The sequence below is a fragment of the Paracoccidioides brasiliensis genome (assembly GCF_000150735.1).
Source record: "Paracoccidioides brasiliensis Pb18 unplaced genomic scaffold supercont2.5, whole genome shotgun sequence".
NCBI classification, from domain to species: Eukaryota; Fungi; Ascomycota; class Eurotiomycetes; order Onygenales; family Ajellomycetaceae; genus Paracoccidioides; species Paracoccidioides brasiliensis.
The window spans coordinates 109621-127932 of NW_011371362.1; the positions used below are offsets into that span (position 1 = coordinate 109621).

Sequence of the window (18312 nt, forward strand, 5' to 3'; positions counted from 1 at the left end):
TCAGCTCGGCTTGAGTGGATTTTGACTTCATTAAATATCTTTCTTCCTACTTCTCTCTTTTACTCCAATACCTGACCTGTTTTAATCACAACCACGTCTTTCATCAGTTTTTCTTTTTTTTTTTTTCCCAGAGGCTTTTCCCGTGCGCTGGCATGGTATCATTCTGCTTTTTCGATTAACGGTTTTATCTGTTCTTGTTTCTTCTGCTAAAGGATAGTGCTTTTCTGCCCCATGAGCTCTTCCTTCATATTTGTTTGGCTTTCTGAGCTCTTATGATTTGTAACTTGCGTCCTGAATTTTTCCTCCCATTTATTTTTTGCCTGCTAAGTTAGGTTTCTCTTGCTTCAGATATATATACAGATGCACTGTTTTATATAAACATTCCCCACGGACGCTTTTTTTTACAAATACAACCAGTTTAACTGCCTTCACTTTTACATATTCCATGAAAAAGACTCGTGTTCTCTTCCTTGTTTTAAACCAGTGGATTACGCGTTATATCCAATTTGGCGTTTTTCAGTTAGGTCAAAGTGGTGGATGTGGGTGAAACATCTGCTCATTAATGAATACGATGAAGAGGGTTCAGTACGAGCACTAGTATGGACATTCGGCCATATATATGTGGTTAATCATTGTGCAGGGAATCGTCATAATCCTCCGTGGTCATATTGTGTTTTGTCTTCATATTTGGATTCAGGATAAGCCAATCCCATGACCACTAACATATCCCCTTTATCTTATCATTGGCAGGATAGAGCAAGGACCTCTTCCCAAATATCCCCTCAACTCAACCTAAACCGTCACAAAACGTGCCTCCAACACAATTCCTATATAGTAAAGCAGCAAAGATTTCATTTCAGCTACATAGAAAGAAAAAAAAAAGGTGAATAAAAACCATGACCTGCCTTCCAAACACCCATTAAACCAAATACAAACATTCCAAATTAGTATACAGAATCTCACAGAATGGCGAAATAACCAACACCTATCCCCAATCTCCTGCTTCCTGAGCACCTCACCAGCGTCAATTTCTCCTCACATCCCCCGATAAGCCACTCGGGGCTTTTTGGGTTAAGGAGGAATATCTTACGTTGCGACGGGCGCTGCGGATACTGACTATGCAGTATGCCCCCAGGACGAGTGCCATTCCGAATGCGGCCATGGGAACATGTATTGACTATTGACGGCGTGAGCGAGGAAGAACGAGATAGATCTCAGAAACATATATTGATTAAAGGGGGGTAGAGGTGCTTCAAGCTTGAGGGGATGTGATTCTGTGCGGGTTGGAGAAGGGGAGGTTCGAATGGGCTTCTTAAAGATTTCGTAGTATGGACAGATATTTGGGGAAAGGGTGAAAAGGAGCAGGAAAAAGGTGCGGTTTAAAAGAGGCGGCTATCAGCAACGAAGAATATCGGCGTTTCGCAGAGACGAGATCTCTTTCGCGACCCCGTTTCAGTGTTTAACGAGATTAAAAGCTGAGAAACTTACTCTGGGATTGCTTCTGGACAATCTGCTCCCTAGAGACGGTTTCTTATTCGTCATCATGTTCCTCTGCAGGGAGACAATATCCTTCACTGTGAAGCTTGTCAAGGCCAAGGGTCTTCGTCTCCAGATTCTCCGCCGCCTGGAGGTGTATTTGTTGTGGCCTAACTTCCCTGAGCCTACTGCTCAATAAGGCCTCTGAAAGGAACCAAGGGTAAGTATGTGTATAGGTTCATGAGATATTTCTCCGGATATGAAGAAACCATGTACAGAGTCAAATTATATATGGATTTCACGAGTAGCCCTTCAGACTCAGAGACTCAGATACTCAGAGAAGAAAAAAACAATGTGAAATATTTTCAACGTCTACCCCCCAATCAGTCGGAATAAAATGACACCTTTTCTATACAAGGTTGACCTGTAGCCTTGAATTGGAGAATTGCAGTCACGTGTATTTGGAATTCCAAATCATGATCCAGGATCTAACATCTCCGCGGGCTATCTCTGCTTTATCACAATTGTGATTCCAACTTATCCTTCAAGACGCTATGTCTAAAACCTGCCTCGACTAATTCAAATTAATTTCGAGGCCTGATGTGTGGCTAAAGAAATATACACTTCCTATCTATACAAGTTGTCTATAAGTGTTTCTTTCCATAGAACAGCAAATAAAAATAAAAACGGAGAAAGGGATATCCCGCACATATGGCTTAATACAATATCTCCAGAAGAAAAGAAAATACAATGATTCGCTATGCAGGCTTATCATCAAAACACAGAGAGATGGGGATTGGGAACAGGAAGAAGCACTTAGAGCAGGAATCGAGAAACTCAAACCTGATGAGCCAGGGGTCCTTAACCTAGCTCATCGTGGACACATGGATACGTGAGAATCAGTTTATCAAACCCAGCCGGCCCCTGATTGAGAGCCAGTGTTCGTACATCTCTAATTTAAGCTCGACTCTTAAATAGCTTGCCCAGGCCTGAAGGAGCCGGATGAAGTTTCTTGGCCACAAGATGCTGCCATGCTGGCGGATGACCTCCATTTGTTCTTCGAAAACAGTACATGTAGCATATTTTGCGAGGATAAGGAACGTTCGTAAGGGCCCGTGCCGCGTGTGAAGGTTTTCATCAAGGCTACGGGCTGGATTAAATATTTCATTAGCTTTATGTACGGTGTGAACACGGGAAGAACGACGAGTGATACTCACTGAGATCGTTGGTCTTGAGAATCAGAAGGATGATCCTTGGGACCTTCCCGAGCAAACTGACAAGTTCTTGAAGCAAGCCATCACCTAGAGCGCCTGATATCGCTTCCTTCTCCTCCGCAGATCTGGAGGATACAACATCCTTGTTCGCTAGGACGGTGTAATCCCTGCCCGTAATTGCACTGGCGAAAAGAGGGAACTGGTCATCTGTGACTCCAGCAACCTTGTATGAATACTTGCGCATTCCAGCTTCGTCGGAATTAATAACAGCAAGCCATAGCTTGGCATAATTGCGGCGGAGTTCCGTGGAGATGTCGCGGTATAAACCATGGTCGTAGAGAATAATATCAAAGTTGGGTTTTCGTCTTGAATCGTTCTTTCTGACAGCGATATTGCCTCCATGAGGGTCACAGTGTAGAGGAGCTCCATCTCCAAAAATCATTTCGTTGAATATGTGCGCCAGGGCTGCTGAGACCTCGTCCCTATCAATACTGTTGGAATCTAAATATTCTAGATCGTCAGGTCGATGACCTGAAATGAAATCCATAACCAAAATTCGCTTCTTTGCCCACATCACTATATTGTAACATTAGCACCATTTGTTGATGACCTCTCCTCACGATTCATGACTGAAAGATACGTACCCTCAGGAATAACCAAAGGCGCAGAGGTAGTCTGCTTCTTCCGGAAGTACTCTCCCGCCCTCCTCGCATTCTCCGCTTCCATCCTGAAATCCAATTCCTGCGGCAAGGAAAACTCCATCTCTTCCGATAGCCATTCAAGGTCATATTCAGGGAAGAATTTCTTAAGTGCCAAAAAAGTAAATCTGGTCAGGGAAAGATCCAACGGCACCCACTCCGCCAAAGCGGGATGTTGCACCTTAACCGCAACCTTTTGACCCGTTTCTCTCAACACCCCTACATGGACCTGCGCCAGCGATGCAGCACCAATCGGTACTCTGTCGAAACTCGAAAACAGCTCGTCGATAGTATGTCCCGTATCCTTGACAAACATGTCTTCAATAGACTCAAACGAGGAAACTGGACATTTATCCTGCAGAGGGATAAATGTCGTGGTCCATTCCAGGGGCAATAGGTAACCCATGCTACTCAGGTGTTGTCCCAGCTTGATAAATATAGATCCATTCTTTTCCAATACGCGCAGTGTCCGCATTGCACAGCGTTTATGGCAAGCTTTCAACCATAAGGTTTTTTCCTCTTCGAAGTCTGATTCTCGGTTCAACGTCTTGCGATAACTATATCGAAAAGCCGCGGAGAGGCGAAGGAATTAGCAAAAACAAGTCCCTCATATAGGTCTTTCATCATCATATTTAACTCCAACGCAAATCGTAAACAACCTCTGCCATCATTCGCCTCCGAGTCCCCGGAAATCCACATCGCGACCAAGCAAATCAAAAAGGAATATTTCACTAACTCATTAATGCAAACCGCAAGCGCGGTCATGACCCTCCCAGTCCTCTCCGCCGCCGAATAGACATGCTTCACATCGTCTGAAAACGCAAACAGCGTCGCCCCAACAGTCCCGCCAGCCGCAGCATATTTCAACGCTCTCTTTGGCCGTCTCTTATTAGCACTTCCCCCATTATCATTAGGCGTTTGGAACCGTGTCGTTGCTGCATATTCGCGAGAAGGAAAGCGAGAAGTTTGGAGCCCCCGTCCACGTCCCCGTCCCCTTCCTTGCCGTTGCTGCAGACATTGGCGGCACGTCCATTGAGGGAGTCTGGAACTATGAGAGGGGAGGGGATTGGACAACGATGATGAGGATGATGCAGCACCACTGGGAGAGAATGGAATGGTGGCCGGAACTCGAAATCGGATTCCCATAGTGGCGTTTTTCTTCGATTGGTTTCATGAATGTTGAATAGGTTAAATGGAATTTTAAGGACCGTAAAATAGGTAGACACGTTGCGGTGGGTAAGGAAATGGTATAATATTTAAATTGCCATAATAATTAGATTTGGAGTGAGTGAGAAATGTATAAAAACCCCTCCCATTACAACAGCCATAGCCATGTCAATATCGAACCCATTATTCGAAATGGTTGTGGGCTGAGTTGAGTTCGTCTTTGAACGGAAATTGTTCCTGGCGGTGGTCTGTTCCTCACTTTTGGTCTCTCCGGATGCTGGGGGAAGTTCGTTTTTCTTTAGTAGCTGTCGGGTTTTCCTACAAGGTTTCAGATTTGTCACGTGATACAACCTTATTTGAACCGCAGTAAGATGAAGTCCAAAGTCTTTATAGGAGATGGTGCAATGATACACATACCTGAGTATCTAGAAGGTTCGTGGTCTCCAGACTAAAGCTATAGTTTATTTCTTATGCGCGGTATCGATTTAAGGGGATTTGAAGGTAGTGAGAGTACGCAGAAGTCCGGCTCCTACAATGGTTGCTTATGTGAAGAGTGAGAAATAAGGGGGGAAAGTATAGAAAAAGGACAGTGGTAAAAAAAGATTTGGAGAAAATTGAAGCTGGAGTAGTGCGGTAGCGAACACTGAATATGTATTTTTTAAAGAGACAGAAACTAATAGAAGGAAATGGATAGGTTAAGTGTCCAGCCCGTGGTTGAAAACCCGGTTTGTGGAGGAAAATTAGAAAAGAAAAGTGGAAAAAAGAAAAGAAAAAAAGAAAAATTAATGAAACAATGAAAACATTCTGGTCATACCCAATGCGCCTATGCTATGCTATGCAATGTATGTTGTGTTGTGCGTTTGAGTGGTGGATATAATGAGGGAAGATTCTTCTTTCATTTTCCAACAATCCATGTCGTCAAAAATGATAAGAAAGAAGAAAAGGAAAACAGAAGGTTATCCAGACGTCTCAGAGTTGCAGATGCATTGCCAGAGAGAACCCCCAACTGGAGTTGCTAAAGGAGAGAAAGATGCAGGGAAAATGAATAAAGAAAAGTGATGCAAGCGGAAGCAGTAAAAAATGAAAAACAAACCACTACCACCAACGAATATGTGATATAATCTCCAGTAACTCCGTCTGCTCCCCAAATAAATAGAATGTAATTGGCACACATAATCACGTCCATCCAGAACCCGTATTCGTCCTTCGCCGCCTTGCATTGACAATCGAAGGCCGTCTCGTCAACGAAGTTGGCGTCCGTATGTCCTCACTTAACTGTGGTGATGTCGATGAGCCATGTTGCTGATGCTGCTTATGCGACGAAGACGAAGATGACGATGACGGCTGAAGTTGCGTCATGGCACGTGGAAGACGAGGTTTTCCAGAACTGCTTCCAGAGCCACCACCACCTGTCGCCGCTACCCCTGCAGTAGGGATTCTCCCATCGCGACTACCCGGTCGCATAGCAAGTCCGACACTATTGATCCCGTTCGGGCGTCGCGGTGTTTCTCGGCCCTCATACAATAATTTCGATGCACTTGATCGACCTACCTGCGGCGAGGAAGGCATGGAGTGGCTGGAAATAAGGCTGGGAGGCGCCGTTGTGACGCTCTGGCGTCGAATATTTGTCCGACGCTTCGCAGCTGTACTTAATAGTGTATCACTTTCCTCGCTCGATTTTATCAGTTGGACTGCTAGCTCGCGGACGAGGACGCGGGAATCCTTTTGTAGTTCTCTGATTGCGTCTAGGAGACCGTAGCGGCTTAGCAAGATTCCGCGTTCATCTGTTGAGTCGCATATGGTGGAAAGAATGCGGAGGAGGTTCACCCGCACGGCGGGTTTCGTATGGTGGAGCTTTTGCCCGATGCGGCTGAACATGTCTGGCCGGGCTAAGGTGGATGCAATGGGTGGGCTCAGCCGTAAAAGTTTTTGAAGAGGTTCGAGAAGATTTTCAAATGCATTTGCTTTTGATATCGTGAGGCAACGTATGATGGCATCCACGAAGGGAGGTGGTCCATTTCTATCGTCCAGGAGATGTTCTTCCACTTTTGCGGTTTCTTCTTGCAACCTAAATTTTGCTTACGTTAGCTAGAAAACTAGGTTACCGCCGTTTTTCACCTGGGGAAAGATGGAATTACCATGTAAATATGGCATCAAGAGCAGTCACCTGCCAATACGGATCAGACAGCAAAGATACGTAGAATGAAAGGCCCTTATTACGCCACAACTCTCGACGACCAACTTTTCCAGAATGAGCCATATCACAAAGAATCGGCAAGGCAAATTCTTTCAAGGGCCGTTCTGTCTTGACAATTTTCTGAAGCAAGGGTATAACGCCGTTTAAAGCAGCATCCTCTTGCCGCGGTTTACTTAGCCGGCACATATTATAGATGGTGTTGAGAATCTGATTGGATACTTCGCGGAAATGTGGCCCCTTCATGGTTGATCTCAGTAACTCAGTGAGGACATCAATAGCATTAGAGTTTTGGAGGCACTCGAGGGTCGTGGACAGCATGGAAAGGTTCTTGATAAATTTCAGCATCGTGATTTGGTGGACGGGAGTCATCCTTTTCAGTTCCTTAAGAACTCCTGCAAACATGTGTAAGTTAGAAAATAAATACGTAAAAAGTACACAGTGATGCCTCCTTAGACTCGTTTTACGTACTATGCAGAACGGTTCTTTCAGCAACCATCTCCTTAACGTAGCTTTCCGCCTGAGAAAATATAAAGAATATGTTGGCAATGCGACCTTCGCAAAGCTCAGCTAGTTCCCCTTCTTCATCCAGGACTCTGCTCAGAACCAACGACAGCGGGTCTAAAACAGAATTCCTCGATAAAATACGACAAAAGTCATTTTTTGGCGTTGAACCCTGTCACAATTTTGTAAGTCTCCAGATATCTATCTACAACATCGAAGGGATGGGATAAACAAGAGCAGGTTCCAATTACCTGTAATTCAAAAACACTCCATATCCCATTAACCCCAATCAAAACAAGGTCCCGCTCGTCCTCATAGTCATCCTCAAGGAACTCAACAAGGACATTCAAACCACCAGTGCTGACAAACATCTGTAAAGTCAATGTGGAAGTTTGGTACATCTGCTGCACAAACGCAGCAGCTTCAAGGCGAATTTCTCGAGGATACTTCTTGGAAGCGAATTTATTAATTATCGGGATGCCTCCGACGAAACAGAGGTTCTCTTGAATTTCATAATCGTCGAATATGATCTAAGCTCGGGGAAAAACATTGGTTCATCAGCTCAGTTGGACTTCATCTGACGGTCGTTAGAAGTTATGGACATTAATAAATAACTCACAGCATTAACAATCTTCAAAAGGTTTGATATCACATCCCGTCTCCGGCAATTTTCAAGAATTTCCAGAATGGGTAGCATGCCATGGGCACTGATAATGACGCTCTTCGTCTCCGGCAAATCATCATATAAAATCAACTGAGGCAATAAATATCAGCAGGTCATCTTCTGGGAGCTAAATGGTTTAAATAACCAAAAAAAAAAAAAAAAAAAAAAAAAAAAAAAAAAAGAGAGAGAGAGAGAGAGAGAGAGAACAAGAAAGTGGACACATACCAATTGCTCAGAGATATCTGCAAGCACATCATCCTCCTGCGACGTCTTCAACGAAGTGACCAACCCTTCAACCTGATTCCTCAGCCTTGCATACTTATCCCGAGCAATATTAGCCTCAAGGTCCATCTCATCCAGTCCCTCCTCAAGCTGCGCAAACGGATCGTCCTCATCGTCCACATCGCCTAGCCACGAGTTATTCGAAAGTTTCGAATTAATGAGCATCAGCGTACCCCGGTCAGAACTGGCACTGTCGCTCTCCGGTTTTCTACAAAGCGGATCCTCATCAGCGCCCAGAATGTCAGAGAAATCCTCGTCGTTTTTATCCTCTGCGAATTTTTCTATTTCGATGGATGATCGGGAACGGCTAATTGGGGGCCGTCTGCGTACTCGGGGTTGTTCGGGAGGATGGTCCAGGTTATTACAATCTGTGCTTTGCTCCAGAAATGTCGAGTTGACCATATCGACAGTGTCGGGTTTACTTGTATCATTTCCGACCCCCTGACGCAGTCAACTTAACGTGATCCTAATAAACTGGTGGCTCAAAAAGGAAGAAAAACCCTTACCTGGATAACTCGTAACTTCTTATCAAGAACAGCATCATTTGCAGCAATCAAATCAGAATAATCCTCAATGGAGCTTTCCTTATAAAATGCAGCGGGTCGGCTAAGATGGGCCGGTTTGTTACTGAGATTGGACCTGGGCGTAACAATAGCGCCCGATTTGGCAACAGGGATAGAGAGCTTCCGCTGCCGCGAGCGTCTTGGATTTTTTGGCGGATCTAGGGATTTATTGATTTTAGGTATAAACGGACGGATAGTTCGGAGCGGGTCAGTTTCGCTCTGCTCAAAGGAACGGTTTACAGTCGTATCGTCATCGGCGTCGTTATCTGTACTTCCAAGTTCAGTTACATTTTCAAAAGAAGCAAATGCTTTAAGTTTCTCGGACGATAGCATCCCACCAAAGTTGTCATGTGGTTTCAAGTGTGGCAGTCGCAGGGCACTGGGGCTTATCGCGGAGGAGAAATCGTCATCCCAGTTATCATCGGCATCTCCATTTGGTGACCGAAATCTTTCAGCAGTGTCTTTGTTGATGTTGATGTTTCCTCCCGGACCTGAAAGTGATTCTCTGGAAGGTATGACGAGCGGAGGCGCAAGTTCCTTCTGTCCTGGCATCGGGCTAGCGTGTCCTGGCCGTAAAGGTTTCCGAACGGAGTTGGAATTCGGAGATCGCAGGGCTTCGTTCCATTCCTGCACACTCTTGACAGCTACTTCATACTCTGTGGATTTCGTCGGGACGACAGAATCAGACCTTCGCACATTGACTATCCAAGGGTGCTTTAAAAGTTTCCGGGCAGACACTCGGAGGTTCGGGTCCTTTTGGAAACATTGCATGAGAAAATCCCGCACAGCCTGTTAACTACTAATCAGCCTCCAAACCCCACAAAAAGATAGCTCTAGAGGGAATCAGAGGAAAGCTGACAGGCGATGCTCCTTGGGGTAAAGGAGGATGATCATCATTAACAATACGAAATAAGGCCTGCATGGGCTGGAATTTGTAATAGGGAGGTTTCCCCTCAAGCAGCTCGATGACAGTACAACCCAGGCTCCAGATGTCAGAAGCAGTCGTGGCGCCAGACAGCTCAATCACCTCAGGAGCCATCCAGTACGGCGTCCCAACGACGCTGGACTCGTGAAGGCCCGTCGTACGACTAGCAACACCAAAATCAGCCAGCTTAACCAAGCCCTGTTTAGTGGTGAGTATGTTTGCTCCTTTGATATCCCGGTGTATAACACCTTGCTCATGGAGGTATAGAAGGCCATGGAGCACTTGAGACATGTAAAGACCGACGAGGTTCTCGGGGAATCGGCCGAAGTTTTTCGAGATTGAGTGCAAAGAGCCATTTTCGCAATATCTAAGCAAGCAGACAGGGTCAGGGACCCAATTTATGACCAAGATGCTAAGGAACTGGAAGCACATCCAACGTACTCGAGAATAATATTTAGAGTCTCGGCAGACTTCACAAAGCCATGGTACTTGACAATGTTTGGATGCTGCAATTTCGCCGTGATCTTGTTAACTTCCGTTCCTTGAAAATGCAAATGAAATCAACCATGGTTGAGCTTGTTAACTTACGTCAAGATTCTTCAGTAAATCGATTTCTTGCTATTAAAAGAAACAAACACAGAACCCGTACCACAAAGTTAGAACAGGGACAATCCACGTAAAAATCCAAAGAGTTGAATTTTGTTTTGCGCGCAAATATATGGAGGTGTGTGGAAGGGGTGTTTTATCCCTAACCATAATAACTCGAAGCTCACTCTTCGGAAGATCCGTAAGCTTGATCTGCTTAACGGCCACCGTCTCACCAGTACCCCAATTCAAAGCTCTGTATACCGATCCAAACGCGCCCTTGCCCAGACAATCGCCCAATTGCTGTTGGAAGTGATAGAAAAATCATATGTCATTAGCCTGACATGTAACCATTGTAAATTTACGATGAAACACGTGCAGCGTCGCGTATTTTCATTAGGCCACATAGAAAGGAGTAGAAAGGAAGATAGAAAGATAGAAAGAAACATACAAAGTCTGTAAGCTCTGCAACGTCCTTCGCAGTCAATTTGGAGCTCTTATCCCGTTTAGAGGGGCTTGTAGCCGCTGCTGATGTTGCTGGTGTTGTTGGTGTGGGTGTTGCTGCGGCCCTTGCTGCCCGTGCCTTCGAAGACGTAGAAGGGGTATCCTGAGGTCGAGATGACGGGAGAGACGGAGGGTGAACATCCCCGAAGTAATCATCGGCTCGTGACACCATCTTGGAAGAATGGCGTATGTGAGGAGATGGAGAAATGAGTGGTGGGGTAGGAAATTCGAGACCAGGTCAAAGGAGGGTGAGATGGATCATTGGGCGTCATGTCAGACAAAACAACGCAGGTCAACGATGTCCTTCTTTTTTTTTTTTTTTTTTTTTTCAGTCGAGGGGGATACTACGCCCACAGAGGATGACAGGAGAGGTGTATATTTTAAAAGGTATACAAGATAGGGAAGCAGTCGTGGTTGTAGGAGGGGGTGGATGTAGTGTGGAGCGGAGGGAAGCAAGAGGATTCGCAGCTTATCAGTTGGAAACTGGAGGGTAAAACTGGGGAAGAAAACAAGCTATCCAGTCAAGCTTCTAAACATGGTCAACTCATTTGGTGAACTTTTAATTAGTAAAAGTACAGGAATTTGCGCACGCTTGGAAGTAAACAAAAGTTGTAATTTGAGTTTCCCGCACCGTGAGATTTCAGAGTTCGTATGACGGGGGGTTTAAATTTGCTGTGCCGCCGTTGGACTCTCGCGGTGTGTTGCGATGTGTTGCGATCGATAATTATGGCTGCCCGCAAAAAAAAAAATGCTAAGGGCAGGGATGACACAGTGATGATCAGCCGTGTTTATTATCATGAAGATAGGGAACAATAAAAAAATAAAAAATAAAAAAAGCATACATACTCTGTACAGTACATATGTACTTTCAGATGAACAATGTCTTTGCAAAGCATTGTGAATTGTTTATATCTTAACCTGAACAAATATTAAATTTTCTATCTAAGTTAACCATTAACTAAATAACAAATTTACAGAGACTTTTTCTGATATTTCATTTCTTGTAACATTTCCCTACATCCTGCTAAAATACGTTCTAAATAACAGTGAAATAAATGCCCGGGTGCATCACGACGATTTCAGTATATCTACATCAGAATTCACCCCACGAAGCAGTCGCAGAACGTCAGATACCAAATATAAACTGCCGGCAATCACCAACGGACCTCCGCCTGAGATTTCATCAGCCCATTTCAGCCCTGATAATACATCCCTACTAAAGATTTCAAACCTAGCGATGTCGGGTATGAAGGCCTTTACAACAGAGAGGAGTTCGGCTGCCTGCACGCTTCTCATCCATGGCATCCCATCCACAGGGCCAAACTCAACAACAGCAACATTGTCGCCTGGTTTAACAATGCAGCTGAATAATTCCTTGATGTCTTTACCCTGGGATGCGGAAATTACCCAGGTGATACCAGCATGCTCAGGGGTTTGTTTTCGAAGATTGCGGTCTACATATGCACAGAGTACCGTGGCGGATTGTGGATTGTGCGCCCCGTCGAGTAGGACTGGTTGCTTACGTGGAATCAAAGGGTTGAGAGAGATTTCTTGTAGTCGACCGGGCCGAGGTGTCTTGGAGATATACGGGAATAGACTTGGTAGGGTCGAGTTGGGTTTGAGTTGCGGTAGCGCTTGCTGTAGACCTGTCAGCGCGCATGAGATATTGGCTAACTGGTGGGGTTCGAGATGGAGATGCTGGAATATCCCCACAAGTTCTGGGAATGTTTGTTGAATGATGTCTGGACGAGCAAATGTTATTGGCGTATGTGCCTTGACCGCAGCTGCCCGGAGGACCTGTTGAACCAGCGGCTCGTTTGTCCCGTCAACGACACAGGGGACTCCCGCCTTCATTATGCCGGCTTTCTCTCGCGTGATCTTCTCAATGGTATCTCCCAGTATAGCCTGGTGATCATAGCCAATTTTCGCAATGACAGAAACGAGAACATTGCTTAATACATTCGTCGCATCCAGCCTGCCTCCCATGCCAACCTCGATAATGCCCACCTCGACATTTTGATTGGTAAAAATTTCAAACGCGGTAGCTGTCAGCAACTCGAACTCCGACGCGTTGACGCCCAGCATCTGGCTGCGGAGTTTGACCTCGTTCTCTACACGGCGAAAGAAGGATTCCTGGATCACCCGCTCGTTGATCGTGATGCAGTCCCATCTGTCGATAAGGTGCGGGGAGGTGAAGGAGCCGCAGCGCACACCGGCTGCGGCGAGCAAGGCCGAGAGGTACGCTGTAATGGAGCCTTTGCCGTTTGTGCCAGCGACGTGGATAGCTCTCCAAGGCAGATGCGAGTGCTGGACCAATCGCGAAATACGGGATAGGCCGAGTTCAATCATTCTTCCAAGGTTCTTTTCTGGATCCCGGTTGGCTTTTTATCAAATGAAGACAGCAACCTTGTATTCGGAACCGAGAGAGTTCATTCTCAGGACCTCCATCCGATGGATGCCTTCTTGCACATTCACACCCTTGGAGTTTCTAAATGTATTAGTACTATTAAGAGTCAAATGATAAATACTATAACTAGTTATAGTCATGCCATTGTCACAGATGTTGGTTGTTCTGTATCCAATTCTGCGTGTGTCAGCTTTCGATTTCTGCCCAAGCGGTTCAGCTTCTTTTCTCCGCCAATCACCTCCTGATTCTCTCCGCTGAACCGTGCCACCACGTGACCACCATTTCAGCCTCAACCTCCAACCCTGGCAATGTTAGTCAGCCACTTGGCGCGCTGCTTTCGGATTTTCCCTTCTTCCAGATTCAAACAAACGGGGAGAGCAATACACAACCAATACGTGTAATTTACCGTCCGTTACCTGTCAACACATGCCTCATTTACCCAAATCCGTGCAGCGAATACCGTTCCCGTACCGCAAGCCTTCATCCAATTCATCATCCCGTGACTCCGGTCAGTTCTGCCCTTCCCCGCCACTTTCCCAGAACGGAAATCGGCGCTCTTCCGTTAACCTTCGCAGCGCCCAACTTGCAAAACTTCCATCTCCGCCCATCCTCTTCAACAACCCAAATCTCCCATCCACACCCCGATTTTAATTTTCTTCTCTGTATATTCTGGGTCGCGGACTGATTGTCATTTCCTTTCCTCACTTCTTATCTCTCATTTCGTCTGTTGTTGCGCGAAAATGGGAATCCCGTAAGTACACGCCTGCATTTTTTGGTTGTAGGTCAAGTTGGTTGCACTCGTGACTTTTTTCATCCACGCTTCCCTTGCCTTGTTGCCCTCTGTGGCGCCAAACAAAACTACCATGTTAACCCTTAATCATTAATAAAAGCCCTTCTTATCAGTCAAAAATAGTACTAACATACTATTATAACTCTGTTTATTAGACTCATATGGACACCACCTGCACAATCTGGTGCAAGTAATAACCGAAGAAACAACGCGAAATCTCACCCCTTAGCCCCATCGCGCTCCACTATCCGGCGCCAACGACCTTTCCGCCGCTTTCAAAGAGGCAATAATGATACAAATAGTTCCAATGGTTCAAGCCGAAACCATGGCTACGTGCCTTATTACCGGTCCTCAATGCCCCAATGGGTAGAGACCCTCAGTCGCGAAATCCTTGGCGACTCTACCGCCGGCGAACAAGGAAGTGTCCGGAACCCTTCCTCCCAGGATTATGAGTCTCGATTGGACTGGCCTTCATCTGCTGTATCGTCTTCCTCCTCTACTTTAGCGAGACGTGAAATTGGCCAGCAGTTGGCCAGAGATGTCGTGCGCTATGAAGCGCCAGGTCTCCGCATGAGGATCCCCCGCGAGTCATCATTGAACTCCGACACGCTCTATTCCCCCTTGTGGCCTCCAAGGAATGGGCCCTCCCGCCAATCAGCGTCGAATGGCAATGCGACTAGCTCCCGGTCGGCGGTGTCTCCCCCGGACTTGGCTCCCTACAGCCCTAGGTTTGCACCGGCATTCCCACCCCGTAACAACAACAGTAATGAGCTCACAGCTCCCGCCAGTTACACCTCGTCCACCACCACACTCCGGTCCAATAATAACGACCCATACATGCCATTATTACGGAGAGTTGGCCACCGCTCCATCGGCTCGGATACAGGTTATGCAGGCCCACCTCGTACCCGTAACATAAATAGACTTGAACGTAGTTCCTACTACGGCGACGGCGCCAACGATGACGAAGACGAAGACGACGACGATGATGAGCATAATATGTGGGAAACCTTATTCACAACCATAACACCAGACGATAATCTCCCCAGCTTCGAATCCTCATTTACCTCCGCCACGGCATCCGCTTCCACACCACCCACCCGCAGCTCAGCCAACTCCTCACAAACAACACTCCCCTCGTCAATTGGTGTCGCTAACCCGACCCGTCTCTTTATCCCCCTCGAATCATTCGCCGATCAGGGCAACCACTGCGATTTCCTCTCCTCATCCGAAGGCTCAGATACAGAGCCTGAGTCAGACATGGAGCGCGATCCCACACGTGCTCGTGTGGCTTATCGTCATCGTTATCAACCCCGTCGCCCAAGTCCGCTCCCAACAACAACAACAACAGCAGCAGCAGCAACAGCAGCAACAACAACAACATCATCAGCGATATCATCGTCATTGCTGTCGATATCGACGCTGCCACCGCGGGAGGATAATAGCCAACAGCAGCAACGAGAGTCTCGACAACATCAACAGCAACAATCCAACACTCCCACGGAAACGGACTCGTCAACTCCAACTCCATCCTCATTCAACGTCTCCCTCGGCCAGAGTAATGTCCTGGAAGATCTTCATCAGGTCCAAGCTATCATTGACCGACTGTCGCGGAGACAGGATATTCCGGATGAATGGTGGGCAGCTGTGGGTTTATCGAGGAATTTGGGTCGTGGTGTTACTGATGTCCCTGCTCGAAGTGGTAGTAGTGGTAATACCAATACCAATACCAATACCAATGCTTCTTGAAGGAGTAAGGAGGGGATGGTTGTGATGTTTCCTTTCTCTTTCTCTTCTTCCTCTTTCTCACATGAAATAAAATCTAGTTTACAGGTTTATGATGGATGCACGCATTAAAGCTGGGTGTCGAGTTTTATTAAGAGTTCTCTGCTGCCATTTCTTTTCATTCTTTTAAAATCTTGCTCAGTTCTGAGAACATCAATATCTCACATTCTCATATACAAGAAATTTTCTGTTGTGCTTTCGTCCTTCTGTACCTCCATGTATTATCAGATGACTGGTTTTTAGTTTACTACTTTTGAGTCAAATATGTTTTTGTTCTTGTTCTAGCTCCTATTCATCTTTATTTCATATTTTATCTTCTCTTTTAATTTTTATTGTAGGAATTCATGAAGAATACATGAAAAATAGTACTTTATATTTTGCTTCTAATTTTTTAATCCTGTTTAGTTATACTTTCTACTCTTGCTTTTTAAAATATATGTTGTGAAAGTCTTGAACAGAGCACGCGACTTTCTACTGTGTGCCATGTTGTTACCTTCAGTGTTCCCTTTTTCTCTTTTCCTTTTTTCTCTAATTAATATAGAGTACAAAACAAGTAGTTGTGTATGATGTCTCTTTTCTTCTTTGCTTCTCTTCTTCCTCATTCATCTCCGATTTTTACGAAATGAAATTGTTATATCCATGTTTCGACCCTACCAATGCGGCTCCCTTTCTCTATGATATAGTGATGATAATGACATTTCCCAATTCCATTCATGATATGTAACCTATTCATCCATATTTACAATTCTCTAACGTATATTTTGAAGAGACGATTTTAAAGTTGAGATTCAGAGGGTTTGACGGAATTCGAGAAGCGTTGATACGTATGCACTGGTCCGTGCATCGCCGTCCATCGATCGGTTTATCAACTTCATGCCAAGTGGTATGGATCGAACCAGATAACTTTTTAAGGTTATTTTTTTAGACTTTGTTTTAGGTTGTGGACCTCATGGTTGTAGGAGTGGTTGACTCTACTACAGATCCTCGATGAGGAGTAAGATTACTTAGTAACTAACAAAAGCACTTGAGATTGTAGCAACGGGCATTTCCGGACTAGTTTTAGCCTACGGGCATATTTGTATCGGATAGCGCACGTAACATGCTACCTGCCTGCTTTCTTTTCCCGTTCATGCTACTCTAGATAATCCCATTCGACTGCCTGACGCGAATGCCTGTGGTATCCCTATCTTCGAGCACACGTCTGCCCTCGGTAGGATACTGGTCTCTAATTCACCTGACTCAGCAACGATGCAATTTTGCTGTTGCAATTCACCAGTGCAATAGGAGTTGCCTAGACATGTTACGGAGATTTGCTGATTTTTGCTTCAATTAAATGATCTGTAAAATTCTGACACATCTCCCAGGTTAAGCCAATCACTTCTTTTGTTATATCTCCGCCGATTATGGGAAGAGGAATAAATGACATTTTGCTAAGAGAATAGTAGTTATGTGGCAAAAGTTGCGATATCAGACAGAAAGAACTGCAGGGATAAACTTATATCCTAAAGAAGGAAATACATAGTTAAATATAAACATTGCTGGTAACTATTTAGATATTAGTGCTGATCTCCATCTGATCATGGGCAAATACGCATATATCAGTTGCCCAACTCATATCAATAAACAGGGTTTCTACTGGATGCTGCCAAACAACCTGAACTTTTCAGCCATAGGACTCCACGCTGTCATCCCAAGTAACTCCTCAAGCTCACTACTATTAGAGCCACACGGAATTGGACCTTTGCATGGGTCCCTGAAACAGATTTTGTTCTGTCCCACATGACTAAATATAGAATCAAAGGGGAGTAAGCAAACTTCATTTAGATGCAATGGTTTCAGGTAACTAACAGGATTTGCGGTTGAATATTATTACGTAAATTTTGTGATATTCAGGCATGTTCACTTTGTCCTTATTGTAGTCCTCTGATGTCAACAGGGCAGAACATGTTCTCACAAGCAAAGTGACTCCATGTCTACTGTAACATGTATGCTGGCGATCTTCCACTGACACTAGGAGTTGAACGGGACACTTTAGTTTTGATGCGGAAGATGAGAGAACACACCACTGGGCTTACATCTAACTACAAATATGGAAAATAAAAAAAGGGGAAAAAAAAGGAATGAAAAATTTCAGAAAGCCTCTCAATGTCAAATTAAATAGGTGGGCCTCACAGGTTTAACTACCATGTAAGATTCTTGAAACGTTGGGCGATATTTCCCACTTACAAGGAAGAGACGTTTCATATTTCCTTAACTATATGGTTGTTGCTCATTCAAATTCGTTCAAAATTCGATCAATAGATTAGTAGCAGTTAAGATTTGAGTCAACCCTCTAATTAGGGACCAAATCCAACTGTAAATTCTAGAAAAAATTAAGCCAACTATTCGTTTTTCTTGATTGCTAGCAAATTAGTTGTAATTCGCTTCCACTAAGATCTTTGAACCCGACCCATTCGATAAATTTAACTACTGCCACATTGAACGGTTGAAGGAGTGCTCTGGGCCTTGCAACATTCCATTGTTCAGACACTTCCGTCACGTGACCTGATTTCCA

At 45.1% G+C, this 18312-nt stretch overlaps 4 protein-coding genes across 4 annotated transcripts; 1 reads left to right on the plus strand and 3 right to left on the minus strand.

Moving 5' to 3' along the window:
- Window positions 1–2375: 2375 nt before the first annotated feature.
- On the minus strand, window positions 2376–4534 carry PADG_04504 (Atypical/ABC1/ABC1-B protein kinase; the record flags this gene model as incomplete). The annotated part of the gene is made up of 4 exons (XM_010761976.1): window positions 2376–2626; window positions 2694–3266; window positions 3335–3945; window positions 4125–4534. The coding sequence occupies 4 exons, from the start codon at window positions 4532–4534 to the stop codon at window positions 2376–2378; spliced, it is 1845 nt and encodes a 614-aa protein (XP_010760278.1).
- A 1197-nt stretch (window positions 4535–5731) lies between these two features.
- Window positions 5732–10948, minus strand: PADG_04505 (STE/STE11/CDC15 protein kinase; the record flags this gene model as incomplete). The annotated part of the gene is made up of 12 exons (XM_010761718.1): window positions 5732–6623; window positions 6694–7144; window positions 7221–7425; window positions 7505–7783; window positions 7873–8007; window positions 8143–8640; window positions 8706–9551; window positions 9622–10054; window positions 10129–10193; window positions 10276–10305; window positions 10441–10575; window positions 10724–10948. The coding sequence occupies 12 exons, from the start codon at window positions 10946–10948 to the stop codon at window positions 5732–5734; spliced, it is 4194 nt and encodes a 1397-aa protein (XP_010760020.1).
- Window positions 10949–11844: 896 nt separating this feature from the next.
- Window positions 11845–13125, minus strand: PADG_04506 (dihydrofolate synthase; the record flags this gene model as incomplete). Its single annotated transcript, XM_010761977.1, has 1 exon — window positions 11845–13125. One exon carries the CDS (start codon window positions 13123–13125, stop codon window positions 11845–11847), a length of 1281 nt encoding a protein of 426 aa, XP_010760279.1.
- A 798-nt stretch (window positions 13126–13923) lies between these two features.
- On the plus strand, window positions 13924–15722 carry PADG_04507 (uncharacterized protein; the record flags this gene model as incomplete). Its single annotated transcript, XM_010761978.1, has 2 exons — window positions 13924–13934; window positions 14129–15722. 2 exons carry the CDS (start codon window positions 13924–13926, stop codon window positions 15720–15722), a joined length of 1605 nt encoding a protein of 534 aa, XP_010760280.1.
- Window positions 15723–18312: the final 2590 nt, after the last annotated feature.